The following is a 22,283-nucleotide window of genomic DNA, read 5'->3' on the forward strand; positions in this document are numbered from 1 at the left end:
GAGCTTGTAATCTTTCTTTCGCATTTAGTAGTTGACTTGAAGTTTAAAATCATGAATTCTCACTTGTATGTAAGTCTACGCATTATGGTTGAGGCAAACGATTATCGGTCGAGGCGTGAAACACCAAGTTCTACCATTTTTTAGTTAACTGTTACTGTAATTCAACCTTTTTAATTTAATTCTGCAGGTCGTTGATGGGAATTATAATTGAAGAGATTTTACTTTTTTTTTTCCTCGAACTTACTTTTGTTTCAATGTTATTGTAAAATTTAAAATTATTATATATTATGATTTCATTTTGCAAGGGTATTTGATTAGATTTATTGTGCTTTTCTTGAAGAGTTTTGTTATGACTTTTTGGATTGATTATTGCGGAGCTCATAGCAGCGGCGGTAAAGTGTCGTGTTATATTGGAGGTGAAATGTTATATATTTATCTTATCTTAATAATATTTTTATTCTCTATGTTAATTTATGTAACGACTCGAAATTTTAAGATGGATGTTGCAAATTAAGTTTCTCAAAAGGAAGAGAATAAACTGAAAATTGGAAATCAATGATATTTAAGGTCGACAAGGTTCTGGAAATTTTTCAAGAATTTGTGAAGGACCACGAATGTGAAAATAAATTCCAACGATCTTAAATAAATTCTACGTGAAAGAATTTAAGAAAGAAAATGATTTAATTAATTTTCATATCACGTTTTCCATCTCCGGAGACAAAAATAAATGGAAAAAGGGATCCATTTGCAACATTTAAAGAAAGGAAATATTCTTTTGTGGAGGAAATTAAAAGTTGCAAACAAAGGAAGGGTTTCGTAGCAATTTTGGAAAAACTTTATTCAGCCTTATCTCTTTGTTGAGTCGGCATTGTCAAGAGACAAGAATGAAACAAAGAAAAAAAAACGCAGAGGAAGGGAAAACGGGAAAGAAGAAAGAAAGGGCGTGAGCGAGAGAGAGAGAGAGGCTGAGAAAGAGAGAGACGATGAGATAGAGAGTGAGATACGTTGGGCGGGAGGAAGAAGAGACCAGCGAGGAGATCAGAGCTCGCGCTCTCCGTGGGTCAGCCGAGAGAAAGAGATTCTCGCCGGAGGTTTGTCCTTATTTTGAGGGTATTTCGAAATCAAAGTTTGGGGCTTTTCTTTTCCCGGTCGTGGTCGGATTTTTGGAGAAGAAGAAGAGGCAGCAAGGTCACAATCATTTAAGGTAATTTCGAAATTCTTCTCCATCTTTTGCCCGAAATTGAAGAACAATTTCTAGGACTTGAACTGAAATCTGAAATTTGAATTTTTGGTCGTTCACAGTTTCCGGCCGAATTGCTCGAGGAAGAGACAGAGGGCGAGAACCTCGCCGGTGTTCGTCAATACCCGGAGGTAAGGGAAACCTCATATCTCCCTTAGGTCATAAAATTTGGAATTTTGATTTCGGGAATTTGGGTGCGAGTGGTCCGATCGATGTTAGGTTTTGCTGGTTGGTTAGGTTTCTAATTTTGAGTTTCAGTTTCTGAAATTTTAGGGGTTGAGTGTTTCTTTGAGGTATTGGACAAATTTTAGTGATTCTGAATTAATGGATTATCTCGTGTCACAGGTTCGGAGTTGATGCTTCTACGCGGAAGCATTGGACTCGTTGTGATATGGAGATTATAAGTAAATGACTAATTTATATGTTCCGGGTCGAGTTTATTATCGAGAGTTTAAATTTCGGGTTGTATTCGGATTTAATTGTTGAGCTAAGTGAGAATTTGAGAATTACTGTGAGACCTCGGAATTGACACTCGTTGAACCTAGATACGTAATAATTCAAAAGTTGGTTATTTTGTATGACGATATTAATTCCCGAATTGTTGTTGAACGGGTTTTTGTTGGATTTCAAGAATTAAGCAGAAACGTATTTGAGACTCGTTTATGAGTTTTGGGATTCAAACTCGACATTGGTTTGATGTTTGATTTCTCGGTTTTAGTGTTTTCTCGGTTTCTCAAGCGTAGCAATAAGAGGATTTAATTCGTTCTTTTGGAATTCAGAAAAGAAGAAGGATGATTCTTGCTTAACAGAATTACTTCTCGGGTTTTTGAGTTTGAGCGTAGTTTTTTGCACGAGTTTACACGAAATTTTTGTGAACGTGCCACGAAACCCAGAACCGTTTTTAGAAAATGTGGCGGAACTTCAACTCGGGATATCCGATAATGAAGTTGAAAATATTTTCGATATTATATATATATCCCGTATTTACGAAAGAAAATGTTTCGTATATCCTGGATAAGCCGGTTTCACACACACATGTATACGGTGCAGAGAGTGCACATTGCTCTTATTAGAGGACTGTCACGGGTTAAGTTGGCAGGCGGCTCAGGAGATAGTACACGTTTAGATGTATCTAGAGACACATTTAAATTTCTGTCATTTACATTTCTGCAAGGTATACTTGTACGTGTATGGTGATTTACACGTGACAAGAGTAGTATTATTATAAAGTAAGTATTATTTTCGAAAATCTTTTTAAAAATCAAACCATTACTATAGCACCTACTGGGCCCCAGGCTCATCCCTATTTCTTTAAATTTTTCTTATAATCAGGAAGTGAGAAGGAGAAGGGTTAGAAAGACCTTGGGATTAAGTGTGGTCGAGAATTTGAAGGTTTTCGCTGGATAGACTATCAAGTATTGAAGGTTGGTTTTATTTTCTGGTTTGCTTTCTTTTATCTTTGGACTTGTAAAGTAAATAACTGAGTATGCACCGTGGGATAGTTTTTGTAAAGTTTATTAGTTTATTTTATATTCTATAATCACACTCCATTTTCCCGGGGCGTGACAAAAACTTTATACGTCATCAATTATATATAACTACAATCTTTTGGAAATAATTAGTATGTTTTTTTATCAATAATTTTTAAAAATCCATACCAAATTTGTATACTAAAATATAAATTTAACTCTTGCTTATTCTTTAATGCATTATAATTCATACGCGCGTCGCTCGCTCACGAAACTAGTGGTAAAAGAAACACGTTAGGGAGAGCTTTGATAACCGTTTCCTATTCTGAATCTGCTGATTTCTTTAATTACTCGAACACTTAACCTTTTTCATGTGTTTTGAGAAGTGGTTTTCCTCTCGTCGAATTTTAATTGCAATTAATATATAGCAATAGTAGAGTTTATGATAGGGATAAATATAATAATATGACATCTTGGTAGTGTTTTTTCTCATTATTCAATATGAGCCATTTATTCTAAAACTATTAACAGTAATGTTATGAAAAACAGTTGTTTAATAACATTTTGTCATATAACATTTTGTCATTAAAATATCGTTAACGTAGTTGTTTTCATGACAATGGGAGAGATATGTAAAAAAAGACAACATGTGAAAATACAAATATATCCTCTCAGTAATTTGGTCGAAATTCATTAATACAAATATACTAAATACTTGCGTAACGTTATCATGGGATTTTGTGAAACATCATCAAGCCGTCGATTTTCTTTTTCATTCATTAAAAAATGTAAATTAGTCGGGATTTATGCTTTTTGCATGGTAAAATGTAATGATAAAATTGGTTCATGCATGGTATATATATTTCACATCCTGATGATCATAGAGTCGGGTTTAGTTATTTGACACTGAAATTACAAGCACAAAAAGTGAATTTTGACCAAACTCGAGAATATATATATATATATATATATATATATATATATATATATATATATATATATGTAAGCTTCCCATGCAAAATAAATAAAAGACCCAATTTAAGGTAGATATTTTTTTTTCGAAATTTAAGGTAGATAATTACGTTCAACTTGATTACACTTAAAAAGAACAGAGAAGAATCGGCAAATCCTCTGGTCCATTCTGATCATATTACATGAAAATAGAAAGACGAAAAAAAAACAAGTGCATCTTCAAACAAATGTAGAACTCGCAGCACAACTCCTCGTGCTCATTCCTGAGAAAAAAAAAAAGAAAAAAAAGAGTTAAAATATGAACAGCCAGATATAAAATAGGTTCAAAGAGGGAATTACCGAAAATCACACCTTATTTAATATGCTTTATTATGTCCGCTAGACATTTGCAGTATGGTTTTGTAGCAATCCTTTTTTGAAGCCAAAAATCGAATCTTCCCACAGCCGGGACCTGCACCGTATCCAATAATCGCAAATAGCTTCCACGTCAGTGTTTCATCGTCGCCATCGTCATTGCCATCATCTTCATTGTCATCCTCTTCGTCGCCACATGGCTTCGTCAATGGAAATCCACACAACCCCGAATTTCCACCATATGAATTGTTGTTGAACGTATCGAACTGTCCTCCTCGAGGTATTTTTCCACCCAAGTTGTTGTTGGAGAGATTTAGAAAACCGAGCTGATCTAGATTTGAGGCCAGTTGTTGCGGGATCTCTCCGGCGAGCTCGTTGAATGAGAGGTCTAACCATTCGAGATTACTCAAATCTCCCAACGACGGTGGGATCGCACCGACGATACTGTTGTGAGAGAAATTGAGGCCTTTGAGTGAATCCAGCTTCCCGATCGCTTTCGGAATCGCACCCGTGAATCCATTTCTTGAAAAATCAATCGTTGTGAACAAGGTTAGGATTTTCTCCAGCTCGATGTAGTTTCCTTTCATTGACACCGCCACAGAGTCGTGATAATATTCAAACGGGTTTTCTTTGTTATCCAAGTATTCCAACGTATTTGCATGCGCACCGATCATTGCCTTGAAATTCTCAAAATATTTTGCTGGCAAGACACCCACAAACATGTTGTCGGAGAGATCCATGATTCTCAAATTCTGAAAAGGAAGGCTACTCTTGGGATTCTTTATTGCACCATGAAATCTGTTAGACCTCAATACAAGAACTCGTAACTCTGGCAGAGACTCCAAGAACTGAGGAAAAACGTCATTGAGTTCGTTGTTTCCGACATCTAGAACTTCCAAACGCTTGGAGTTAAGCAAAGATCGCGGCAGCGGGCCTTCCAATTTGTTTCCGTTGAGGTTTAGCGTTCTCAAAGAGCTTCCATTTGAAAACGCTGAAGGAATAATGCCATCAAACTTGTTCATTCTCAAATCCAAAACTGACAAAGAGTTGCTGAAATTTCCAAGGCACGGAAGGATATTGCCGTTGAAGCTGTTGTTTGACAGGTCGACAACTTTGAGAAAATTGTGGTTGCAAAGCAGAGATGATATTCCTCCACTCAATTGATTGTTGGATGCAAAAAATGCAACTGTAGACTGAGGCAGAATTGGAAGATGGCCTTGAAGCCGATTAGATCGGAGGTCAATGTATGCGAAGCTAAGATTCAGTGGAGGAACTGGGCTTATGTGTGTCAATGAGTTGTAAGAAAGATTCAGACTACTGAAATATTCTGGAACCATGGCGAGATTCCATAACCATGTGGGAATACTACCTTCGATTTTATTTTGGGAAAGGTCTAAAGAATTTAATATCTCTAAGCTTTCCAGACCGTTTGGGAACTGAGAAATATTGCAAGAAGCCAAACTCAAAGCCAAAAAAGTCTTTGACTTCAAGACACTAGTGTAGTTAGAATGGGGAATGGAAATAACAGATAAGCTATTAAAAGAAAGGTCCAGAATATCAAGTCTTCCAAGCTCAAAAAAATGTTCCAATATCACGACACCACTCAATTTATTGTTCCCTAGATCCAAGACCCTTAGATTTGAAAGGGAATATAACCAAGTGGGTATTGTCCCATAAAGAAGGTTGTTGTCTAATCTCAAGGATCGTAAGTTCAATGGAAGAGGTCCCAAGAGTTGATGATTTGAAGAGTCACATAGAAAAGCTTTTTTAGTTGATGAGGATGATGAGTTGCTACAAAGATAGGGTAGCTGGCCTTCAAATTTGTTGTATGAAAGATCTAAATCAGTGATTTCACTGCTGAAAAATGGAAAAGGAGGAGGAGTTGGTAGTCTGACATAACTACAACTTACTACAGAAAGATATACTATTTCTTTTAATGTTTGAGATAAATAGGTTATATCTATTTCTAATCCTATGTTGGAAAGCGTCAAATCGGTGAGTTGACTGGTCCAATTTTGTTTAGGGAATGAAACATTGAGACTTGGGCTATCAACTAAAGAGACAGTTCTAAGGTTTGGCAGCCGAAAAATATGTTCTGGAAATCTCCCTTTGAATTGGTTGGAATAAAGACCAAGAAATGTAAGAGAAGTTGAGAGGTTCATGAAAGTATTGGGTAAGACGTCAAACATGTTGATATCATCTAAACTCAAGTCTGTGAGAGAAGTTAGGTTCGTCAGGATTCGTTTCAAGCTACTTGTCTCGGCTCTTATCTCATAAGACGAACCGATTCCAAGTGAGAGTAAGTTAGACAAGTAAGCCAGTTCTGGAGGAATATGGCCACTGAAATTGGAAGCGTCAAGGGAAAGAGAAAGCAAGTTGGGAAACCTACCAAAGTTGGGTGAGATTGAAGATCCTTTGAAATCATTTCTAATGAGAGAGAGATATCGGAGATGAGTGAGAGAGAAAAGGCTGCTGTTGGAGTCCATGACACCTTGTAGGCCGCTGATCTTGAGACCAACCACGTGACCGGTCACGTCGTCGCACGTGACTCCACTCCAATTGCAACAATCCTTGCTCATATTCCATGATTCAATACTGATATAATCATTTGTGATAATATGAAAAGAGTTTTTGATAGTGAGCAAAGAAGATCTTTCATGTGGATGACAAAGTATTGGCGAAGAGTTTGTTGAAAAAGGATTAAGGAAGAAAAGAAACAGAGGAATCACACACAAAACCCAACCCATTTTCTGATCGAGTAGTGATGAGATATTATTGTATGAGGTTTTATTTTATCACATTCGAAGATACAGCTTATATATAAGTTCGCCCAATAAATATCGATCGTTTGGGGGCATATTCGTAATTCTCAGATACACTCGTACCAAATTACATCCACAATAAATTAAATAAATTGGGACCAGCGACCAAATAACTTTGTTCTAACGGATTACATCCACAATAAATTAAATAAACTGGGACCAGCGACAAAATAACTTTGGTCTGGACTATAGAAATAAATTTATAATTGCAATTAATCCGGAGTTTTACAAAAGTGGACTTAATTACAAGTTTTGTGCATTTCACTTCTACGCTTTTAATCTCATGGTATGTTCTCTTATATTTTAATTGTCTTCTCTTTAGGCTGATGTTCACAATGAAATTGAATTTAATGCTTTTAGTTTACTTTTACAGTCTTACTGATATTACATATAACACTAATAGTGCTCTCTGTAATTTCAATTTGGGCAGCTAATGTTCGAATGCATGAACAATTACAGTTCGTATTTAATTTCGAGAACAGTTAGGCCAACTTAGTTTATCAATAATTTTGATACAACTCATAACGGCTGAATATTAAATTGGAGTGGTAGCTAGCTTGGTCTAGCGGTAATCCCACACATATCTCGACGGAGAGGTCATGGGTTCAAGCCCTCTGAGATTTATTCTAAAAATTATGTAATATTAGTCAATAGTGCCACCTACTATGTAATCTTGGCCGATAGTGCCACCTGCGCTTTGCACTGCTAATATATCATGTAATCCTGACCGATATTCTCCTACTAAAAAAAAAAGAATATTAAATTGGAAAACGTGTGAATATTTTCAAATTTTGTGTGGAAAGTTTCGTATTTCGTGTGAATATTAAATGTTAGTATCGATCCATATCATGACTTAAGTCAACCAAAGCAGTATGAACTCTACGGAAAAGGGGTTTCATTGTTATCTGATCTTATACTTGATGCAATAATAATAATCGTGTTTGTTACACTATGGCTGAACTTTTAAAATGCCGATTTACAATTTTATATGAACATTTTTTAAATTAATGGAAATTTGAAACAAGTTCATAATTTTTTTCTACTAATTATTTTATAAAATTATGTTGAATGCCTGAAAATTTTGAAATTTTTACTCTTTGGATGATCAAAATTTAATCTAACAGTATGAGACCTATAATAAAATTAATCGTCTTATTTTTTTTACAAATATGTTATTAATTAGTAAATTTTATGTGTTTCTGAAACGAAATTATAGTAAAATAATACTTTCCTTAATTATATGTTTCATTTTGAAACTCTGTATAAAACTCCTCACAATATACATTTTTTTTTTCTTTTATTGCTATATTGGGCTGATGTGATAAGCATGAAAGAGAAGTGTGAATAAAATCAAACAAATAATAAATACAAAAATATGTTACTGATGTACGTCTATTTATTTTACATCTTATTAATTATTATGTATTTATGATTAATTTTTTTAATTGTATAATCTATTCTTCATTTTGTATACACAACAAAACTAGTTACCTAACGTTATCAAGTTCCTTTTTTTTATATCTATAACATTATAAATCTATATTAGTTTTAGCCCTCATTACACGATAATTCATGACTTCGTCCCTGCTTGCTTGTGTTTACTTTTCAAATCCATAAGAAAAAAAAAAAGACTAGACTGGCTAGTGAATGTTCTATCAGCATTGAATAAATATGTGGGTCCACATCGCTAAGTATCCCCCAAAGACTTCTATGCAACGATGTATTTGTCGATAATAAACAGAGTGACATCTATAATTTAATTTATATGTTAGTCAAGATAAACTTGTTTGTGTTTACTTTTCAAACCCATAAAAGACTCAAGACATGATGGAAAAATAAAAATGTATTGGCTGGCTAGTGAATGTACTATATCAGCAATTATGTAAAAATATCGTTACATGATATTGGGTGTCGTATCAGTTTAACAACTTGATAATGCCTTACGATCGACAACAATATTGTCCGTAATAAGTTACCTATGAGTATAACTAAATTTATGTTGGTCACAGACTTGCTTGTGTTTACTTTACAAATCCGAAAAACATCATGGAAAGTTGTTTTGGCTAGTTACTGACTGTTCAATAAGGATTAATATCACTTGGACCACATCTTTAACGTGTTGATTACATGGTGATTAAAAACTTCATTCAGAACTAGACGTTCCAATACTTGCTTGTGTTGATTTTTTGGCCAGCTCAGCTAAGACCAACGACTTCATGGAAAATTGTATTGTCATATCAGTTTCACAAGTGGATAGAAGAAAAAAAAAAGCATCGTTATTGTGAACATGACTGGGTCTATAAGACTCTAACCACAATAAATAAGGAAGTATTTCATATTGTTTATTTTTATATACAAAATAAAGATATTATGTGTGTTTTAATATTATCATTGATACAAAAGGTTGCACGCGTCAAATATAATTTAGAACTGAGTCCCAGCTCTAAAAAAATTTAGGCTAAAGAAAATTTATTTTTATAAGTATTTTAAATTTTTTATTTAGACTTTAATATATTCGAGCCTAGATAATATATATTTTAAACTTAAAATATAATAAATTTAGATATTTTTCTACATAATTTAAACCTAAAATATATTAAATTTAGATAAAACCGTTTATTTAGAGGAGACCTTAAGCAATTGCTTGACTTCCCTAAAGGCCAAGCTGGACCTAAGTAGAGCAAAGACCAACTTTAGATTGCGAGTAAAAACAAAAGACTAACTTTATTAGTTCCTTCATTTTTCTTATTATTGTTATATTGTAAATACTATCATTTTCGTTTATTTTTTACAAAAAAAATAATTTGAACTCCCCAAAATACCCTTAATAGAATATATATTTATTTAATATTATATTAAAAAAAATCAAAACTTCTCTTTAAAAAAAATTCTTAACTTTTTGTAAAGAAATTCATTAAGGTATTTTAGAGAGTTCAATTTTTTTTTTTTGTGACATGTAAAGTATAAGTTAAAAATTGAGTTCACATAGAACCTCTAGATAATAACATAGTATCAGGGCTCATAAACCCCAAATCAGTGATCGAAGAATTCACCACCCTACCTTCTTTTCAAATTTAATCTACAAATATTTTCGTGAATTGATAGTTTTAATTTTAGAATACGCATTTTTCTATATTTTCCTTATTATTTACAGTTTTATTTGATATTTTTTTCCTTATACTATGTACGAATCGTAGTTATTATAAAACGAGGAAAAAATGGTATGAAAATTTAAAAATGATGTATATATAAAAAGTTTGAAAAATATGAGATATTTTTTAATTAATTATCATCTTTGCACAAGGTATAATTTTATGAAAAATGCTATGTCCCATCAACATCTTTGCCGGAGTGAATCGTCTTGGCTAACGATTTGAAGCTCAACGCCGCCTTAGCATCGTCAAGATCACATGAACCTCAGGAAGAGTTTCCCCCAATTCGCTAAGAAATGTGTCCAATGTTCGAAGCCATTCCAGAGAACATTCCTTCGACATGAAGTTATGGTTCGGTGCTTTGTCGACTTGTCTTCAAGGAAAACCATGTACATTACATCGCATGTAAAACAGAGCCCCTTGCCAGTGTCAGCCACCAAGATGAATCGCTAGTTTTGAATACAAAATTCCTTAATGAATTTGAATGTTATGTATACGTGATGATTTATTACATAATGATGTTTATAATTAATTTAAGTGTATAGTTTATTCACTTAAATGCACGCATAGGTTAGAGCTAGCCAAGGAGCAGAGGGGTGTATGCCCTTGAACTTTTAAGAATTAATATTAACAAGTTTTACATATTTACCATAATTTTTTTTAGTCAAAAGTAAATGATTGTTTCATATATACAGCTCAAGAAAAATTTGTTTTCTTACAAACCCATTGTAAATATAGAATAACTTATATAATCAAATTTATTCCCCTAACAGCAAGTCCTGGCTAAACCACTAATTAAATGCATGAATATAAAAATGTTATTTACGCATTGGTTTTTTCAAATTGTAAAATAATTCATCTATTGGTATATTCTCTAGCCTAACCAAATCAACAATTCGTGAGGATGACAAAGTGGTTGTGAGGAATGTGTTGTAGGAGAAAGGAAGAAGAGAAAAAGAGGAAACACCCACAAAACCGAACCCATTATCGACGAAGGAGAGGACTATGGATGGTGAGATGCTTTAAATCCACAATAAATAAATAAAACATTTGGAAATTGTATGTGATCTAGAATTGCTTGTGTTTACTTTAAAATCAAGAAGGAAAAAAAAAGGACTTGAAAGACTTTATGGAAAATTGTATTGCGTGGCTAGTTAGTGTTGTAAAATGTTGGGCCACGTCATGCACAAAGACTTCTATTTTCAACCATGCATTCGTCAATATTAAATGGTGTGAGTGTCAGTGGCGGACCCAGAATTCTCTTTTAAGGGGGTAAAAAAAAAAGTTGACTGTAAAGTAAAATATATAATAATTTGAAAATTATTTGGGTTGAAATTTTGGTTGGAGGGGGGGTCAAGCATCTTCATGTTTCTACTGGGTCCGCCTTTGTGACATCTATAATTTAATCTTTATGTTTGTCTAGATAGACTTATTTTGTTGAGTTTCCAAACCATAGACGACTATAAAGACTTTGACGAAAATATTATTCGTTGCCTAGTTATTGTAACTATCAGCAATTGTGTAAAAATGTTGTTTCTGGGTGTCATGTCAGTTTCACAATGACTAATGAATAGAAGATTTTTTTTTTTTTTTTTTTTAACAAAATAGTCAATTTAAACGTTTAGATTTAGCAATATAGTCAACGTTTTGTAAATTTTAGGTAAATAACCACTACATTTTATTTACAGGTGTATTTTTACAAAACTACCCATAAATAAGTTCAATTTTTTTTTTTTGGTATTTTTGTAAATATACGCTTGTAAATAAACATAAATAAAATGCAGTGGCTATTTATCTAAGATTTACGAAACATTGGCTATTTTGCAAAAACAAACGTTTAAATTGGCTATATATATACCTAATGGACTCATAAAAGAATATTAAAAAAAATGCAAAAAATACAAAACATTAATAGTCCTACGATTACGTATAACATTAATAATGTAGAAATATGCCTTTTTCCGAATTTATTTGATTAAGTTTAGTTGACCATGTCTATTACCAAAGAAGCAAATGAATATCTCATAGTGAAATTTGTTGTAATTAGCCAACTTTGTCATTCTTATTGGAGGAATAACTCAAGTTTCATTTTATTAAGCAAATAACCTATATATTCGGCTCAGACCACAATGCCCTCACTTCCTTCGCGAATAGGTTAATTTAATTAACGTACTGGAGTGAGTTAGGTTAATTAATTAACTTATTGGTTGAATATTAGCTTAGGTTCTGATTTTTTTTTTTTTTTAGTAAACTTAATATACTAAATGATTGAATTAGGAACTAGGTTAATTAATTGAATGCTTTGAATATCAATTGACTTAAGTTCTTATTTTTGTAAATTTTTTTGTGAATTTCAAATCCTTGACGAATCAGTTAATTAATTTACCTAACTCACTCCAGTACGTTAATTAAATTAACCTATTCACGAATTTACAGTGAATCAACAAAATCAGAGAATTCTTTCTCTTCTTCTTTTTCTGCGGCGAAGATTCGTCGAGGCCTCCGTCGAACCTGTTCGACTCGAAGCGGAGAGTCAGCAGTCTCGGGAGACGAGCGAACTCGGTCGCCGAAATCTCGCCGGTGAAACGGTTATGCGAGAAATCCAATATTTGGACTCGCCGGAGCTTCGAGATCCCGGAGCAGCAAGGCGTGGCGGCGGCGAATGTGGTGGAGGACTCTCTCTGATATTATAACCACCCAAGCAGTCTAAAAAACTTAGAGTGTTTAGGACAAACACTTGAACCTTTCCCAAAACAAAATTGAAGGGAGTATCCCCCATGGTTATGTATACTCGGCAACGGTTCATATAGTTATCATGAGCCCACTTCCACCACTGAATAATACCTTCAACAGTTTTTTTTCGCATCCAAAAATCAGTTCAGTGGGGGAATATCCTCTCTGATTTGCAACCAAAGTGTCCTTGAAGTCCTCGATTTGTCAAACAATAGCTTGAGCGGCAACAAATTTCCGTGCCTCGGAAATTTCTGTAATTCTTTCTAAGCTTTGGATTTGAGAATGAACATGTTTAATGGACGGGTTCCTTCAGTCTTTTCAAATGGAAGCCTTGAGAACGTTGAACCTTAACAAAAAAAAAAAAAACCGGTTAGAAGGACCGTTGCCACTTTCTTTGCTTAATTCCAAGAGTTTGGAAGTCTTAGATGTCGGAAACAATGAACCAAATGGCTATTTTCATGGTGCAATAAAGAATCCTGGGATTAGATTTCCCTTTCAAAATATGAGAATCATAGATCTCTCTAATAACAAATTCAAAGGCGTTTTGCCTGCAAAGTATTTTGAGAATTTAGAATTCGTGATCGGTGCACATACGAATACGTTAGAATACTTAGGAAGTGGGGACTCCTATTATCAAGACTCCGTGATAATTTCAATTAAGGGAAATTTCTTAGAGCTGAAGAGAATCCAAACCATGCTCATAACTATTGATTTCTCGAGAAACGGATTCGATCGGGAAGCTCTATTCGCTCGAAGGACTAAATTTTTATCACAACAAGCTCTCCAGTCCCATTCCATCCTCATTAGGAGATTTGAGTAATCTCGAAGCATTAGATCTCTCATCAAACGAGCTCGACGGAAATATTCCACAACCATTGGCCTCGAATTCGAATCAGCTCTCGTTCATGAGTCTCTCTATCAACAAGTTGGATGGAAAAATACCTCGAAGAACACAATTCAACACATTCGGAAAAGATTCGCGTGCGTCGGAAACTTGGGGCTTTATGGGTTTCCTTTGAAGGAGCTGCACAGTAACTTAGGAGAAGCCTTATATAAAGGCGGCATAAACGGCTAGGATTAAGCTTGTCCAAGAAGCCAAGCAGATCTGACCGTCGAAGCGAAACGACGCGATAATTCAATATCACCAAAGGTAAACGACGTCGTACGATACCCTACAAAAAAGAAAAGAATGTAGAACGTTACTCGGGTCATTCCGAGACGAACAAGCAAAGATGAACACGGTAATCAGTTAAACCGAAATAGTTCCTTACCATTTTTGCTGAAAATACTAAGAAACTGGAGGGCTGCTGTTACGGGATAAAATAGTCTGACACCGAGTAGGGTAGTCGGAACCCCGAGCAGAATGCAAAATCCAGCACTGGACTCAGGTAAAATAGACCTACGAGTTAAACATTGAAAAGGAACGACCCGTTCATAAGTTAAGAACGAAACCTACCGATCAGAACTTCGGAGAGAAGAGAAGATCGTAGGTCAATGACTAGTCAAACCAAAAGAAAACATGTTTCAAATGCTTAAACGCGCACCTTGACGGTTCATAAATCGTGCGAAGATTAATAACCGTCCACCTCAGCGAGAGGGAATCAGCAGTTACCCAAAAACCGTCTAGAACGTGGGATTGATCACCCCACGTTCCCCAGAATAACCGTCAAAACCCACAACCACGAAGCTACACTAGACAAGTATAAATAGGAGCTCGCAAAGGACTCTAGGGGAAAATTTTTACTGACTGATTTGTACTTAGAACCTCTAGAAAACATTGCTCTCTTGTATTAGATTCGTCTGTATAAAGAGAAAGTCTTGCCTAAACCATCTCTGTACTCGGAGTCCTCGTACTCAGAGTCTGTGCATTTTTGTGAGATATTGTTGTACTAATTTTACAGGTCAACAGTTGGTGCTAGAAGGAGGGGGACACGCTGAAGAATATGGCTAGTTCGTCCGCACCCGTGAGCGCTGTCTCTAACCAGGAAACGGAGATAGAACACCATAACCGCACCCTGCCTCTCACCTTGGAAGAAATAGCTGAACTTTTTCCAGAACCTAGCCTCGAAAAGCAGTTCAGACAGATGCAAGAGCATATTTCGGTCTTAGAGGCAAATAACAGGGAATTAAAGAGAAGGCTGCAGGCGAAGAAAGTCACACTGCGAAGCGCGGTAGTGATCCCAGATGAAGAACCCTCACACCGATCAGGGAAAGAACCCATTGGGCAGGATCCGCAGGTTAAGAAATCTCGGAGACATGCCAAAGATCGGTATGAGAGAATGGAAGATGACTCTGAATCCGAGAAGGAGCAGTCCAGTCAGGAAAAGATTCCTGATCGGTACCAGCCTACTATGGACAAAGGTCATTCAAATACTTTTAGAAATAGCATGGTGAGCTCGGAAACTGAAGACAACGCGAGCACCAACAAAACAAATTTTAGAAGATTGGAGCGTCGAATCGAAGAGGTGGCCCTAGGTCAGAAGGAGTCTATCCCGAAAGTTGGAGAAACTGTCTCCCCTTTCACAGCACGCGTGTTAGAACACCCGTTGCCTGATCGTTTCAGGATGCCAAGTATCCCGGTATACGATGGAAAGACCGACCCGGGAGACCATCTAGACACATTTTCTTCTTGGATGCTGTTGCAAGGGGCAGGACCAGAAGTTATGTGCATGGCATTCTCTATCACTCTAACTGGTTCAGCCAAGAGGTGGTATAGAAAACTAAAGCCAAACTTCATCGGATCCTGGAAGCAGTTATCCAGAAAATTCATGGAACAATTTATCGGCTCCAGCTCGGGAAAAACTCCCAAAGAAAGGCTGCTAGCGGTGAGACAAGCCCATGATGAGTCATTGAAAGATTTTATTAATCGCTACTTGGAGCAAGCCCTTCAGGTTGACGACCTGAATGAAGACTTCAAGCTCTTCGGGATCTCCTCCGGCGTCCGAACAGAATCGGAGTTCTCGTGGTCACTTCAGAAGACTAGCCCAAGGGACTACAACGATTTTCTGAAGAGAGCACAGAAATATATCAACGCGGAGGAAGCAAGGTTGGCGGCAAGAAAAGCAAAGCCACCAAAGAGTTACCGAGAAGAGCACAGGGAGCGACACTCTGAGGATAACCGCCCACCTAAGAAAAGCCGGTCTGGAGCAGGACCCCTGAAGCCTTTCTCCAGTAAGTTCGATAAATATCATAAACTCAATACCCCGACAGAGGAAATATTTAGTCTTACGCAGGACAAAGAAGATTTCCCTAAGCCAAGGCCGATCAAGAAAGATATCTCGAAGAGAGACAAAACAAAATATTGTGCTTTCCACGCGGACATCGGTCACCGCACTGCTGACTGTTTCAACCTTAAAGAAGCTATAGAAGCTCTGATCCGAAGAGGAGCATTGAAGAAATTCAAGGCCGAGCACGGGGATCAAGAGGATCAGAAAGGTGAGGCGTACGCTGAAATCTCACTCATAGTCGGAGGACCACATGTGGGAGGAACTTCAAGGAGCGCTCAAAAGAGCTATGTAAGAGAGGCCTACGCGGGACCCCGACAAATCTTGTTTACAGCCGAACAAATGCCTAACAAGATAGCCAAGCCTAGCTCGGAGCCTATCACCTTTACAGCAGAAGATGCTCGGTGGGTGATGTTTCCTCACAACGATCCACTGGTCATATCAGCTCTTATCGGAAACAGGAATGTACACCGAATATTGGTGGACACTGGAAGTGCTGTCGACGTGCTCTACGAAGACACATTTAACAAAATGGGTCTTAAGCAAGATGCATTAGCTCATTCTCCCGAAAATCTCTATGGTTTCACATGAGACTCAATCCGGCCTAAGGGAGTAGTCTCACTCCCGATAACTGTAGGAGAGAACCCGATGAGTAAAACCAATAACACAACGTGGGTGGTGGTTCCCGGAAAATCTTCGTTCAACGCTATCATTGGCAGGCCAACGTTGCAGTCCCTCGGGGCTATCGCTTCTGTGGAATATTTGAAGATGAAGTTTCCTACCGAGCACGTGGTAGGCGAAGTAGTCGGAACTCAGGCTATCGCAGGGAGCTGTTACGCAAATTATCTCAAAGAGAGTCAGGACAAAGATGTCCACAAAGTTATGATGATCGACTCGGATTTCGACCCACGCCTTCCGAGCCGAGAATAAATTGGCCCAGGAGATGAAGTCGAGGAAATCACTCCGGATCCGAAACAACCTGAGAAGAAACTCAAGATTGGAAAATATCTTGAATCAGGTACCAAAAATAACTTAATTACTCTTTTGTCTAATAGCTTAGACATATTTGCCTGGTCACAATCCGACATGACGAGGATAGATCCTCAAATAGCGTGTCATAGATTAAATATAGATCCTAAAGAAAAACCTATTAGACAAAAGAGAAGGGCTTTAAACTCCGAAAGGTATGTAGCCTTAAAAGAAGAAGTAGATAAACTAATTTCTAACGGGTCAATAAAGGAAACTAAATATCCAAAATGGGTAGCCAATCCCGTCCTAGTCAAGAAACCTAACGGGAAATGGAGAACTTGTGTGGATTTTACGGATCTGAACAAGGTTTGCCCAAAAGATAGTTTCCCTATGCCGAGAATAGATCAATTAGTAGACGCACAGCAGGCCATGAAATTTTAAGCTTCATGGATGCCTACTCTGGCTACAATCAAATCCCTATGTATGGCCCCGACCAGGATCACACGGCATTTATAACTGACCGAGGACTATACTGCTACACAGTAATGCCCTTTGGATTAAAAAATGCTGGAGCAACATATCAAAGATTAGTAAATCGTATGTTCGCTGAATTACTCGGATTACGATGGAAGCATACATTGATGATTTGCTGGTTAAAAGCCAAAAAATAAATGAACATACGAACAATCTTAGAAGATCATTCGAACTTTTAAGGCAATATCGCATGAAATTGAATCCTCTAAAATGTACGTTCGGTGTCTCTGCAGGTAAATTCTTAGGTTTCATCGTTCATGAACGAGGCATCGAAGTAAATCCAGAGAAGATCACAGCCTTATGGAACATGACACCACCACAGAACGTAAAAGAAGTGCAACAGTTGACAGGGTGCATAGCTGCATTAAGCCGTTTTATTTCAAGGTCAACCGATCGAAATATTCACTTTTTTAATGCGCTCAGAGGCTCCAAAGAGTTTGAATGGACCAAGCAATGCAATGAAAGTTTCGAGTCTCTGAAAGAACACTTGGCATGGCCTCCTTCTTTAAGAAAAGTACAGGAATGAGAGCCCCTGGAAATTTACTTAGCCGTATCGGAGCATGCAGTGAGTTCAGCGTTAATCAAGAATGAGGGAAAACACCAGGTCCCGATTTATTATACTTCACGACGTCTATACGAGGCGGAGGGAAGATACCCAGAACTCGAAAAGCTGGCCTTCGCCCTCATCACCGCTTCTCGGAAGCTGAAACACTATTTCCTCGCGCATCCGATTACAGTCCTTACCAATTTCCCGCTACGCCAGGTGTTGCAAAAACCTGATGTATCCGGAAGGCTAATGAAATGGTCGATCGAGCTGACACAATATGATATACGCTTTAGCCCCCGACCAGCAATCAAAGGACAGGCAGTAGCTGATTTCATTGCAGAATTCACGTACAGACCAGTTGATTTCCCAATTTGGGACATGTACGTAGACGGAGCGGCCAACGAAAAGGGGTCCGGAGTCGAAATTGCGCTATCCAATCCAGAAGGAGACAAGGTAAAATTCGCTTTAAAATTCGATTTCAATGCATCAAACAATGAAGCTGAGTACGAACCTATGATACATGGGCTACAAATAGCGAAAGATTTAGAAATCAAAAAGCTCAAAGTGTATTCGGATTCTCAGTTAATTGTTAATCAAATGAAATTTGAATTTCAGGCAAAAGGCGAAAAGATGTCGCTATATGCCGAGAAAGCCAGAGGCCTGGCAAATGAATTTGAACTTTGCGAAATCACCCAAGTCCCCAAAGCCATGAACGAAGAGGCTGATGCATTAGCGAAGTTTGCCACCCAAGGATCTGACTCAGAGTCAATCCCAGTCATCAGGATTGGGCAACCAAGCATTGAGCAAGCTCCCCATGTGCTTCAAGTCGATCAATGAAAATCATGGCAAACTCCGATCAGAGAGTACCTGCAACACGGAGCCCTGCCCAAAGACAAAAATGAGGCTAGAAGCTTGAAATTCAGAGCTGCTCGGTATTTCATAGAAGGACAAAGTCTCTACAAAAGAGGATTTTCTCAGGCTCTCCTCAAATGTCTAGACGAAGACGAAGCTGAATATACTCTCAAAGAGGTCCATGAAGGGATATGCGGAAGTCACATCGGATGCGAAGCGTTGGCACAAAAGATCATCCGACAATGACTCTACTGGCCAACGCTAAAAGCCGACGCTCGGCACATGACACAAAAATGCGTCAAATGCCAGAAGTTCTCTAACACCCCGAGGCTCCCTCCTAATCCGCTCATCTCCCTCTCATGCCCGATTCCATTCGCAGAATGGGGGATAGATCTAATCGGAGCTTTGCCAACAGACCGAGGAGGGTGCAGGTACGTGATTGTAGCCATAGATTATTTTTCGAAATAGGTTGAAGCCGAGCCCTTAAACAAAATAACCGCTCATGCAATTGAAAAATTTGTACGGAAAAATATTATTACTCGGTTTGGGATACCAGTCAAAATCGTATCCGACCACGGAACTCAGTTTGACTGCGATTCCTTCAAAAGTTTTTGTGAAAAATATGGCATTAACAAGGTTTTCTCTACTCCAGTCAGACCACAATCCAACGGATTGGTGGAGGCCGTCAACAACACAATAAAGCACGGCCTAAAGACGAAGTTAGACGAACAGAAGTCAGAGTGGGTGGATATGCTCCAAGAAGTCCTCTGGTCATACAGAACCACCGAACACTCCACAACTGGCGAAACGCCTTTCTCCCTCGCATACGGTTCCGACGCGGTCATCCTGACCGACGTCATGATACCAACAGTGAGAAGAGAAAATTACTCAACAGAGGTAAACAACGACCTTTTAAAAATTAGCCTAGTTTTGCTAGAAGAAAAAAGAGAAAAAGCCAGATTAAGAAATCTCGCTAACCAACAAAAAGTTACTCGGTATTTCAACAGGAAAGTCCGACCAAGATCTTTCAAAGTCGGCGACAAAGTCCTCAGAAGAGTTTTTCTCCACACCAAAATCCACCAGGAAGGAGCTTTCAACGCAAACTGGGAAGGACCCTATATCGTCCGAGAAGACTTCGGAAACGGGGCATACCAACTACAACAGTTGAACGGTGAATTGGAGAAAAACCCCTGGAATGCCGAGCACCTTCGCCAATTCTACGTTTAAGTGTTTCAATTTTTAAAACATTCAAAAAGCGGCTTGGTCGCATGTATTGTATTTACAATTAAAAAAGCGGCTTGGTCGCATGTATTGTATTTACAATTTAAAAAGCGGCTTGGTCGCACGTACTTATGATTTTCAAAAGTAGTTTCTCCTTCGTTCATTCATATTTTTCTAGTCGGTACTTAGTCATATAGTTTTTACAATTCACGGCAAAACAAACTAGGCGGTGGGATGATTAGCAAACAGTTTTTAAAAGTAAAATTATATATATATATATATAAATATATATATTTTCTTCTCTAAAAAATTAAACCCGATGAAACTATTGTTTTAAATACTTTCTACTTAGTTATACTTTATTTTGCCGATATCTAAAAATCGACTCCGATCATGGGAAAAATATGTTAAGATTAAAAGGAAATTAAGTACATAATCCGACCACGGATCAATTGTTCAAGACCCAAGCTGGTTACAAAAAGGATCCGATCACGGATCAATTGTTCAAAACCCGAACGGGTATTACAAAAAACAAAAAAAAAAATAATAATATCTCTTGTTCTAATCGCCTCCTCCCTCCAGATCATCGCTAGCTCTTGACTCCGAGTCCTCATCAAGATCCGTTGTATCCAAAGTGGGATTCTTCGGTCCGAGGATCCGAACGACTTCATTTATTCTAGCGGTATAAAGATCATCGCGCATGTTGCGATAATCCTTGGAAACTTTGTACTCTTCCACCGCCGCCAAGCGAGCAGCCTCGAGATCGGCTTGAAATTTCTGCGCAAGCTCCGACCGAACCTTCGCCACTTCGTCCCTAGCCGCGTTCCTCTCCTTGAGAAAACGATCGTTCCGTTGCCTCAAAGAAGTGAGCTCGGAGCCTAGCAGTCCGACAAGGCCGACCACGCCAACAAAGCTCTGTGGTGATCAAAAGGTTAGCTGCCGAATTGCTCAAGAAAAGGAACGAAAATACCGACTAGAGAAATAAAAACTTACCGAAACCACGGAGTCGGTGACTTGGTTAAGCCTCCCTAAAGGCTCGGACCCGAGAACCGCCTGGACCTTCTCGGCAGGTAGATGCTCGTGAAGGAAGGTAACGATCGGAGTAAGGTGATCGGACGCAGAAGGAGGCTCGGTCAGGCTTTTGCCCGGAGAAGAGCTCGGTTGTTCCGAGACCTTGGAAGTAGACGGAGCCGTCCTTTTACCCGCAGAAGAAGCCTTGGAAGCCTTAGTGCGCTTCGGGTTCGGGGGGACCTAGTCGGGAGCAGCTCTCTTCTTCGCCATCTGTGCGATCTCTGTTTTAAAACATGTTAAACGAAACAGAAAATAAGAACGAAGAAAAAACTAGAACACACGCGATTCGATAAGAGAAAAATAGAATGCTCACTTGAGTATGGGTAATAATAGTACTGATCAAGTAAGTCTGGGTCCGACAACACGAACGTCGACCGATCAGCCTCCAAAATGTCAAAGATCTCAGAATGGAGTGGTCGCTCGTCCTCGGGATACTGCGGAAGGGAACCTGGAACCAAACATAAAACATATGAGGAAACCAGAACAAAAAGTCTGGTCTACTTTATCAAATAAAAATTTTGAACCAGAGTCACACCCAGTTCCGAGAACGAAGCTCGTATGGGACACCTATCGTAGAAGGCATTCCCTCCAACCCAAAAAAAGTAGTCTTTCCAATTTTTCTGGCTGGAAGGTAGACGAGTAACCACCCTAGATTGGTCATCATGGGCCCGAGCATAATAATAACCATGTTGCCCGGGAGCCGACTTGAACGAGTAATATTGCGAAAAATCTTGTAAAGTGACGGGGCGATCATAAACTCTCGCCCATAGCACAGCCATCCCAACAAAAATCTTATACACATTGGGGACGAGCTGAGTAGGAGAACAACCCGGGTCGGAAACGAACTGAGAAATGAGAGGATGCATCGGTAATCCTCCGATCACGTTCAAGATAGCCGATCACGTTCAAGATAGCCTTATTGAATGCTATCTTCCCGGCAGGAGGCTGATCGGCCCTCTCATTTTCTAAAGGTGCCGAGATGATAATCCCTTCTGCGATCTCGAATTCCTCCCTCAGGTCTTGTATATATTTCTCGGTAACCCGAGAAGTCCAAACCTTGGCCGAAAACTGGCCCTCCTTCCGTTCAAAAACCAAGGCCTCATCCTCTTCCTCCGGGAGATCG

At 38.1% G+C, this 22,283-nt stretch overlaps 2 protein-coding genes and 1 long non-coding RNA gene across 4 annotated transcripts; 2 read left to right on the forward strand and 1 right to left on the reverse strand.

The window, feature by feature from the left end:
• Positions 1-870: 870 nt before the first annotated feature.
• On the forward strand, positions 871-2,997 carry LOC149398719 (uncharacterized). Of its 2 annotated transcripts, none has more exons than XR_016297153.1 (3): positions 871-1,204; positions 1,303-1,371; positions 2,573-2,997. It is a non-coding gene; the product is annotated as an uncharacterized LOC149398719 (long non-coding RNA). The 2 variants fall into 2 exon arrangements; XR_016297152.1 differs by lacking the exon at positions 2,573-2,997 and adding an exon at positions 1,586-1,897.
• Positions 2,998-4,115: 1,118 nt separating this feature from the next.
• On the reverse strand, positions 4,116-6,830 carry LOC149398720 (receptor-like protein 7; the record flags this gene model as incomplete). Its single annotated transcript, XM_089614650.1, has 1 exon — positions 4,116-6,830. A coding segment is annotated over exon 1 (2,667 nt), but the record flags the coding sequence as incomplete, so codon positions are not given.
• Positions 6,831-15,021: 8,191 nt separating this feature from the next.
• On the forward strand, positions 15,022-16,557 carry LOC149398721 (uncharacterized). Its single transcript, XM_089614651.1, has 2 exons — positions 15,022-16,177; positions 16,358-16,557. Exons 1-2 carry the CDS (start codon positions 15,022-15,024, stop codon positions 16,555-16,557), a joined length of 1,356 nt encoding a protein of 451 aa, XP_089470777.1.
• Positions 16,558-22,283: the final 5,726 nt, after the last annotated feature.

The sequence above is a fragment of the Urtica dioica genome, chromosome 5 (genome assembly GCF_054948205.1).
Source record: "Urtica dioica subsp. dioica isolate 48M chromosome 5, U.dioica_male_clone48M_v1_H2, whole genome shotgun sequence".
Classification (NCBI taxonomy): domain Eukaryota; kingdom Viridiplantae; phylum Streptophyta; class Magnoliopsida; order Rosales; family Urticaceae; genus Urtica; species Urtica dioica.

Excerpts from the sequence above, each read along its gene's own strand:
- LOC149398721 (XM_089614651.1), top strand. The coding sequence starts at position 15,022 with ATGGAAGATGACTCTGAATCCGAGAAGGAGCAGTCCAGTCAGGAAAAG. Across the intron at positions 16,178-16,357 it reads GGATCAAGAGGATCAGAAAG|CAGAAGATGCTCGGTGGGTG; the intron begins GTGAGGCGTACG and ends TCACCTTTACAG.